At 40.8% G+C, this 9,290-nt stretch overlaps 2 protein-coding genes across 3 annotated transcripts; one reads left to right on the forward strand and one right to left on the reverse strand.

Annotated features, from left to right (window-relative positions):
- Positions 1-511: 511 nt before the first annotated feature.
- On the reverse strand, positions 512-5,286 carry wdr83os (WD repeat domain 83 opposite strand). Its single transcript, XM_069666401.1, has 4 exons — positions 5,144-5,286; positions 4,102-4,207; positions 3,186-3,283; positions 512-719 (listed from the first exon to the last, which is right to left on the reverse strand). Exons 1-4 carry the CDS (start codon positions 5,191-5,193, stop codon positions 653-655), a joined length of 321 nt encoding a protein of 106 aa, XP_069522502.1. The 5' UTR covers positions 5,194-5,286; the 3' UTR covers positions 512-652.
- A 166-nt stretch (positions 5,287-5,452) lies between these two features.
- Positions 5,453-9,056, forward strand: wdr83 (WD repeat domain containing 83). 2 transcript variants are annotated; one of them, XM_069666484.1, is made up of 10 exons: positions 5,453-5,555; positions 5,836-5,946; positions 6,420-6,540; positions 6,650-6,755; positions 6,876-6,924; positions 7,139-7,265; positions 7,551-7,618; positions 7,727-7,835; positions 8,123-8,237; positions 8,512-9,056. In XM_069666484.1, exons 2-10 carry the CDS (start codon positions 5,844-5,846, stop codon positions 8,665-8,667), a joined length of 954 nt encoding a protein of 317 aa, XP_069522585.1. In that variant the 5' UTR covers positions 5,453-5,555; positions 5,836-5,843; the 3' UTR covers positions 8,668-9,056. The 2 variants fall into 2 exon arrangements, with proteins under 2 accessions (XP_069522585.1, XP_069522586.1); XM_069666485.1 differs by having other exon boundaries at positions 5,501-5,531.
- Positions 9,057-9,290: the final 234 nt, after the last annotated feature.

Genomic DNA, 9,290 nt, shown 5'->3' on the forward strand with positions numbered 1-9,290 from the left:
TTAAATTGGGAAAGTTACTCAGAATTCTTAATAAATAGGCCGTCTGCTTTGTGTTTTTCTCTTTCCTTAATGTTCCGTAGGACAGTAATACTGAAACGTAATAAATTATGTATAAAAGTTAATTGAATAAAATGGAACAGGCCGCTCTAATTAAAGAAAGCCATCAGTGTTTGCTTTAAATACTCTTCCTGTTCCTCAGCACTGGATTGTAGCTTTGAGACAATGACAGCTGGATGTTGACACACAAAATATTAGCAAGTTATAGACTAATAAAAAATGTGATCAGCATAACAAGGCAAAAACAAAAGAAGGCACTTTTTTCTGTTAAAACCGTACAACTTTATTTACGACCTCCTGAAACCGATCAGCAGAACAGACAGCAAAACGTTTTCATCAACAATGTAAAAAAGGTTAAAAAAGAGAAAAACACGAGTGCAGTCAAAGAACACTTGATCTCTTCGTCCTGACGTAGCGTCCTCCTTCCTCTCCGGCTGTTTTCTCTCTCTTCCTCTCTTCCTCTCTTCCTATCGTATCTTCTTCTTCTCTGTCTCTGTTTTTCCTCCACGATGGCCAGAGGGGGCCTGACTGCTGTTTTGTCTTCAACTTCAACATCCGCAATTTTCTTCCGTGCTCTTCTGTGATTGGCCCTTGGTTACCATGGCGGCGACATTGGCTGTGGGTTCTGAAGGTAGGACATCACAACGGCTGAGATGGAGAGCCTGCAGAGAAGCGGAGTAAACATTTATGAAGAGTGTGTTTTTAATTTAATGGATTTTTTTTTGCGGTTTAAATAACATTTGAAAGAGTAAAGAATATCTGGATTCTTTTCAGAGGCAGGATTCCCAAACAAGCAGAATCTGGAAAATAAAAATAAAATCAGGTTGACACTAGACCTTTGCTCAGTTGCAGACAAACAATTTTGCTACCGTGGAATTTTGTCTCATGTGCATCCGTTGCGGTCCTTGGGCACCTTTGTTTGTGTGACTTTTTCAAATTACTTTTTACTCATTGCCCATAAAGCAAAATAACACACTCCAGCTGCCTTTTAATTAATCAACGAAACATTTTGCTGACAAGTAAACACATTAAGAGAGGACACAGTTCAGCACAGGTCTGGTTAATAGAGATGCTGGTATAAAGAATTTATCCCCGAGCCTTGTGATCCACTGTGACTGGGAATCTACACAGGCAACATGAAGGGCATTTTTAACATGCGTGTGACGGGACAGAACCGCTCCAATGTTATTCAATGCTGCAATCTCCACCAGCTGCGCGGGAGGCGGGCGTAATGCACGAGTCATTTTCTGCTGCTCTGTTTGTTTGACGCGTCGAGTCTATTTCCCCTCGCTGCTGCGCGTCAGTGAAGCATAGAAAGACATGCACTGCTCAGTACATACATGCCCACAACCAAGGAATCCATGTTAAATGATGTGATCTCTTCATTTTTTTTTTTTTTTTTAATTTCAGTTTCCTGTTGAAGTTATTGATCGGCTAAATGAGCAGGCAAGAATAATTTGAAAGAGCAGTGAATCAACATCTGGGTAAACCAATCCTATTCATTCATTCTCATTTGATTCTACATCCTACATAAATACAGACTTTATGCACAATTAAGAAATAAGTCTACAAGTCGGTTGCAAAGTTGTCTTCTTCTACCGTTTCTTGTAGAGTGCATACTTCTTGGTGTCACTGCCACCCCTATTTATGGCTGGGAATCGCAACTACCATTGGCTCACTCTGAGACTCATCTTTGCTGTAGTCGCTGCCGGTGTCGATTGCAAAAGAGATGCTGCCGTGGCGCTTACATGTCGCGCGTGTTTGTCTGACGCTACAGTGTCGGTGTAGATTCCAAGTGAGGCTCAATTCATCCAAACATGTATGATGACACACCTGCCCTTCACAGCTCCTCCACCCTATCAGGCACTCACCTCTGTTTAATAGCACAGGGATACGTACATCATATAGCAGCTACTGCCAAATGTCCTGAAACTGGCCTTGAAGCAGCTTCCATACAAACCAGGCCGGTGCATTAAGTTCATCATCTGATATTATGTGCTGAGCCAAACATTCTGCGTTACCCAACTATGAGTGCATCAAGCTTGTCTTTAATACAACCTCATCTAGACGATGGACCAGAAGGTTTCTCCTTATTGCGAATCTGTCTGCGAAGCCTGGACGGCTGCCCTGCTGTAGTAGTCTTTTATAAGCAAATGGAAATGTCCCACCTTTAGAGGTCAGACAGTTAAAAGCTTTTGGACATTAGAGCTGGCTCATCTCGAGCCCCAGTGGCAGACAGACGTGGGTGTAACCTACAGTTTTAATTCTGCATAATTTAAGACTTCAACATAAACACGTGGTACCTTTACTGGCCCTTTGGAGAGTCACAAGGGAACAGAGCTACTTCTGTTATAACAGTCAATTAAGATCTCAAATCCCTAAATTAAGGTTTTATAGAGGCCACACTTCTCTGCTGAAAGCAGAGGGAGCCTTAATAGTCTCCAATGAAGGTCAGTTAACAGTAATATTGAATTATCTCCAGCCTTTAGGTTTGACAAAACTGAAATAAACATTCAAACTGTCTCCTCGGCAGCAGTCAGCCTGCACTCATTACAGATCGTGTCCTCTAGTCCCTTTGGAATAACCCTCACAGAGCGGCACTTCTGGTCAATAGCATCATACTGTGATGGGCAGGGCAGTGAGGGTATGTGATATTATTTGAAGGGGAATTTGGGTATTTTTAAACCTGGGCCCTATATTTACATATTTCAGGGTCAAATGGACAAATAGTGTTAATCGTATTCTGAAGGATAAATGAATGTTTTTGTCAATGGAGTCTGGTGGCTTTGAAAGAGAGACATGTGGGAGATGTTTCTGGTTAAAATAGGATCTCACTGTAACTAAAAGGTCATCTTTTGTCTCATGTTGTGTGACATTTTTAATAACAATGTGAGCCTCTCAACGGCAAAAATAAGCACTGTTAGCAGGCAGGCGCATTAGACCTGACACATTATGTTGTAGCAACTGCAGCAGGTCTTAAGTGATCTGCTGGAGCAATTCCAAAACTTTTTGTACCCATTAGTCTTTAAGATCCTGGAATATGTAAAAATAGGGCTTAAACATGGCTGAGTTTCCCCTCGATTTAGAGGATGTTTGTGTACAAGCCGTGCATGGTGCTGTATACTCACATGAAGCTGCTCATCATCTGTTTGGTGTCCTCTGAGCTCCTGGAGTTTGCAAAGCTGATGAAGGAGCAGTAGACTGCAATCCAGGCACACCACTTGAGCTGAAACACAAGCAGAGGTTAAAATGTTAGGTGTGTTAGCTGTGGAGGATTACAAATACCAAAAGTGATATCTATAAAATGGAACATTAGATGTTCTGCGTGGCATCCGACATTTGTTTGGAGACAGAGGGACAGTGTTAATGAAGATGAACAAGGATGAGGAGTTCAAGTTTACTTTGGAGACAGATGACCACTAAGGAGATAGTTTGGTAACTCAGCAGAGTGATATATAGAACTGAATCAATAAATAAATTAGCTTCAATTTAGTGCCAAAACTGCCAGCATCCTGGCCGGTAAACAAAAATGTGTAACATAATGCATCCACACAGCCCTTTCTAGGTATTAATACAGGTGTAAGTTAGGTGTTGCCGTTACTTTATACACACTCTGGCATGCAGCCACTTCTTTCAGTGCAATCTTAATGAGCGTTTCCTGACAGATTACCCATAATAATCACAGTCATCAGAGTCTTTTTTTAGTTAAATTAGCCAATGACCTTATAATGGACAGGGAGGCTACATACGCAAATGCTCACCCTCTTTGTTTTCTTTATTGTGTTCCCGGGGCTGACAGTTAAAAGCTGCCCTTCATCCTTTCATACAAAAGGTGAGTTTACCTTTAATCTTCTAAATGGAACGACTGGGCTGGACCAAGGTCTAACATTCACCCTTTTATTGTGGACACACAAACACACACTTACATATTAAACTACACAGAGGCAGAGGGCAGGGGAGAGGTTTGGAGGTTTAGTGTGAGTGTGTGTGTGTGTGTGTGTGTGTGTGTGTGTGTGTGTGTGTGTGTGTGTGTGTGTAGGTCACCTTGAGCATCAATCCACACATGCTGAAGATCATGCCGAGCAGGTTCATATAATCAGGCGTGGGGTCCTCCAGTGTAGGGTTGGTGTCTGTGCTAGGGGGCTTGTACCTGCAACATTACAAAAATATTAGGCTAGCCCAAATAAACAATTGCACACAGATTAAATTAAAACAGAGCAGCTTTGAGGAACTTTTATTTTGTGTCGATTTGGTGGCTCCTGTGCATGAAGTGGTATGTCTTATCTCTTTGCTGATCCTGTCCTCTACATGTGTTCAGTAGGCCTATTCTCTCAGAATAATATGAACCTGCCACCTTTTGTTGAACCTACCACCGTCGAATGTACCACTCACTGTAAAACTCTGTCGGTAAAAGTGTAAACAAAGGCTCTTTGGGCCCTAATATTGAAGATCACTGTGTCAAAATCCAACCCATAACAGTTGTGACTGACATTAAGAATACCTATAAATAGTGAACCTTCAGTTAATGCTCTTTTTTGCATTATTAGATCATATAGAGGCTTCTGTTTTAAATTGAGGCAGCTTCATAACTGGTTAAAATCTCCTTAACATTTGTTTGAATTAAAGCACACACTGGTCTTGTGTTACTTTTACAATACTAATGTGGCTGTTAAATAGCATCTCATTTCAATACAAAGGAACCTAGTCCCCTGCTATAACAGCCTACACCTTAGTCGAATGGCACCAGAATTAGGTTTTTAGCTGAATGGATTTGGTCCCATTCAAACACAAAGCACTAATGTTGGGACGAGGGCAAACAGCCATGAAACGTAGATTCCTAAATTATGAATTGTTACCGTTTATGAAATCACTGACAGCTGACTTAATATTAAGAAATGACAATAATTTGTTTAAAGTTCTTGAGTATGTAAAACGCTCAGCCAGGATACATAAACTAATCGCTAATCCCTCTAAGCCATCCCCATGATTTGTGTTAAAGGTTAGCTAGTTAGCTGCCGTTCACCATGCTAATACGGTTAGCCAACTCCATGAAGAAAACGTAAATTCTTCCAAATGAAACACTCACCTTAAAATCTTATTTTGTCTCCTCGGGTCTGCCATGTTGTTAGAAGACATATTTTAACACAAAAAGCTCCGGTTGTGCTTAATTTAAAGAAATTTAAACTCCGATGACAGACAGACAGCTGATCGGCCTCGTCATGAATGGAGTACAGGAGAAGGGGTAGTTATATCCTGTGGATTTCAAAATAAAAGCGTAGAGTAACCCGCAGCCTGTTATTAAACCGGAATGAGGGCTCTTAAACTTTTATTTTGGCAGGAGTGTTTGATCCCAGTGTGCATTGCGCGTGTTAACAAACATGGTGGGTACGATGAATGGAAGAAGCTCTTGATGGTTAAAAACTTCTTGTTAAAATGAGTTGCAGCTGGAATATGAACATATATCTCACCTGAAAGTAAGCACTGATAAACCGGTTCAAGTAAGTAAATATAATTAGGTAAGCAGCTGCTGTTAATAGGAAATGTTAGCTATAACCACTATATTTATTGTTAGTTTTGTCTAAATTACCCACCATTTAAATTCACAAATTAGACATGTAGCTCAAAAACCAAGTAAATAATACTAACATACCTTGTAGTTTGTGCAGCTATATCCTACATTTATTAAATGAGTTCACAAATACGCTACAATTAAGCGTAATTAAGGAAGGGAAAGTTGTTAATGTTGCTCACATGTTTCTCGTATGTTTTCCCACACAGTTTTTGTTATGGCGTTTCCCCAGCCCAGACCTCAGGCTCCTCAGCTTCCTCAACATCTGCTCCGGACCATAGACTGTCAGCAAGGCGCTGTCAGGGCTGTTCGCTTCAATGGTAAGAAAAGGCCAAAATATTCATCATCCTGATTTGAGACTGCCGAGATATCTGCAGTCAAAAATATTGTAAGGTAAGGTAAGTAAACAACAACACTTTGAGCATGAACTCTCATTGTGCCCGACAGATATAGTGACCTGACTATATGGGCCTATATATAACAAATACAAATGTACCGGCATTATATATATATTGCCGTAAGTGTAAACTTATTTTATATAGTATATAATGCAGAAAATTATACTTTGTGTGATTTCAAAGTGGTGTAATTACATAGTTTGTCAAGCAAGCTATTTTCATTTCAGCTCAAAAAATTACTATTCTGGCTGCCATATCTGTATTTAATTATTTTCCTCTCATTATGCAGTATTGCTCTCAAAAGTCCGATATCGGTCAGGCCATAGCCATGAATTATTTATGAAATGTCATTAGCTTACACCTGCCTCTGCCTCTCGTCTTCCCTGATTGATCAGCTGATGGGAACTACCTGCTGTCCTGCGGCAGTGACAAGTCTCTAAAGCTGTGGAGTGTGAGCCGTGGGACCCAATTGAAGACGTACAGCGGCCACGGATACGAGGTGTTAGATGCTGATGGGTGAGAGAATTGTCAGGAAGGAGAAATAGTATTGAAAAGTTTTCTTAAGACATCTGTGGTGCCTGCAAAAAGTAACAAGAAGTCTGTGTCTCTTTGGTTGTTTCAACAGTTCTTATGACAACAGCACGATTTGCTCCTGCAGCTCTGATAAGACAGTGATCCTGTGGGACGTTGCCACAGGCCAGGTCACACGCAAACTCAGAGGGCACGCTGGGGTCAGTTCTGCTGTTTACAAATCAGATTCACAGTTTAAGTTTGCTTTGATGTGTTTTTTTTTTTTTTTATGTCTTTAGTATTTCAGTGTTCAATATGTCACTCAAATTTTCTGCTCACAGAAAGTTAACTGTGTCCAGTTCAATGAGGAGGCAACTGTCATATTGTCTGGTGAGTCTCTGCTCATTTAAAATGCCTACAATGCACAGTACATGAATCACTATATACTGTGTATATTTCCTTGGATAGTGTGGTGTGTATGATCTGAAATATCTTGCCATTTGAACACTGAGTTTATGTCAAATTCTAACTACGACATAACTTATACTGTTTGTTAATGTGTATATTCATTTATTTGTGTGTGTGTGTGTTTTGTCTTCTTCAGGGTCCATAGATGGGACAGTTCGGTGCTGGGACACCAGGTCCAAAAGATTTGAGCCCATTCAGGTTTTAGACGAGGCTCAGGATGGCGTCAGCAGCATAAAGGTGGCACAACACGAGCTGCTAACAGGGTCAGCACAGTCGATCATTCATTATATAACATGAAAGTCTATATAAATCACTTGCATGTTGGAATTTATCTTAATTGTTCGGATCACAAATACATCACATAAATCTCCTGCTCATTGAGACTGAAGAAGGTTGGATTGAAAGTTAAAGCAAAGAAGGAGGCCATGTCTCTCTCGTTTCTTTCATCCCTTTACCTCCTCCTTTCTCACCTTTCTCGCTGTTTAACAAATATCTAATTTAAGATATTTCAATGTGGCACTTATTTGATTAATTCTCTTCGTGTGCAGGTCGGTGGATGGCAGAGTGAGGCGCTACGACCTGAGAATGGGGCAGCTACATGTCGACTTCATCAGCAGTAAGCTCTATTCTTTTATAATATCTTTTCAGTACTCATTAAGACTGTTACAGTTAAATTACAGCTGGAAGGAACCCTCTAACTTGTGTACATGTTTCTGTGCTCCAGGTCCCATCACATGTGTGTGCTTCAGTCAGGACGGTCAGTGCACTCTGAGCTCCAGCCTGGATTCAACAGTCAGACTGCTGGACAAGAGCACGGGGGAAATGCTGGGAGAGTGAGTGCTGGTCAGATTCACTGTGTGCTGTTAGTAATGATAATAAACCTACTAGTGTGGCACATTTCATACAAGAATGATGGAGGGTAAAAACCATGTGATGAAAATAAAAATAATAAGATTACATGAAGGTGAAAGTGTAACGTGAGATGGAAAATCCAAGTGCAAGATTGATTGGGTTAAAATCGATGCAATGTGAAACACGTATGTTTATTGACAAAGTATTACATATAAATTAAGACTCATACTTTTAAAGACGTCTGTAGTGATGTTGTGTTTTGTTTCAGGTATACAGGACACAAGATGAAGGGCTATAAGCTGGACTGCTGCTTGTCCAGTAAGGACACCCACGTCCTGAGCTGCTCAGAAGACGGACACGTCTACTGCTGGGACCTGGTCGAAGTACGTGTTACATTTGTGGTCTTAGTGCTTTTAAAGACAGAATTAATTGGATTTAGTTTTTTCAGCACAAACGTATACATTTGGCAAACCTTCCCCGGCTCTTTTATGCAGAGAGAGAGCAGCAGTGACTCAGGAAAACAAAACCATGGTCATGCTAGGCAGCAGCCTGAGACCTCTGGGTTTCCTCCGACCAGCACATGAATGCTGGATAAATGTTTTAAAGTCAATTAAGTGTAGAATAATAACTTTCATTTGTTGTTCTTCTGACCTGCAGGGATCTCTGTCCTTGAAACTGCCGGTGGGGAAGGCTGTCGTGCAGTCGCTGTCCTTCCACCCCACAGAAACCTGCCTCCTCACAGCCATGGAGGGGCGTGTCCAGGTTTGGGGGGCGGAGCCAGAAGAGACGGAGGAGGACGCGATGGCCTCTTAGAGATGTTGAAACTAGTCAAAAGCTACACAGGACTAATTTTTCTGTTAATCCAAAAACATGCAGTTTCTAAACTCGGCAACTAAACATGAAACAGAATCGCAGAGTGTAAAAGGCTCATGTGGGAAGCTCAACGTAAATACCATCCCAACTGGAGTCTGTTTAACTTCTAAATGCCATGAGGGAGAAAGTTTTCCTGTGGTTAGGAGTGAGCTACATGGACACACAGCAGTCATTCAGGTCTTTATGGCTGTAAGCTGTGCAAAGATTTAGCTTTGTAGAGAGGAAAGCAAATGCCGAACTTACCAGCTGACAAATGTAATACAGTTTAAAAGTGAATTTTGGTAACAAATGTTCACAATCTGCAAGTGGATCTTATTTTAGTCTTTGTATGAGTGAAAAACATGTATTTTTGTACAAAACCTTGAATAAATGTTTCTTGTGTAAATAACAGATCACATGTAATTACTCTTGAGGGGGTTCCAGGGGTTATCTCGACTATAGTTTCCACTGATAAGTAACACTGTGGTGACTAAGATGATACCCTCTTGAAGTGGGCTGTAACTGTGACGTGTGTTGCTCCATAAAACAAAATCCAAAGTAAGATCCGAGTAATTTTATTAAAC

The sequence above is a fragment of the Semicossyphus pulcher genome, unplaced genomic scaffold, assembly GCF_022749685.1.
Source record: "Semicossyphus pulcher isolate SPU_LCO1_2020_fin unplaced genomic scaffold, fSemPul1.0.p SCAF_17, whole genome shotgun sequence".
In the NCBI taxonomy this organism is placed as follows: domain Eukaryota; kingdom Metazoa; phylum Chordata; class Actinopteri; order Labriformes; family Labridae; genus Semicossyphus; species Semicossyphus pulcher.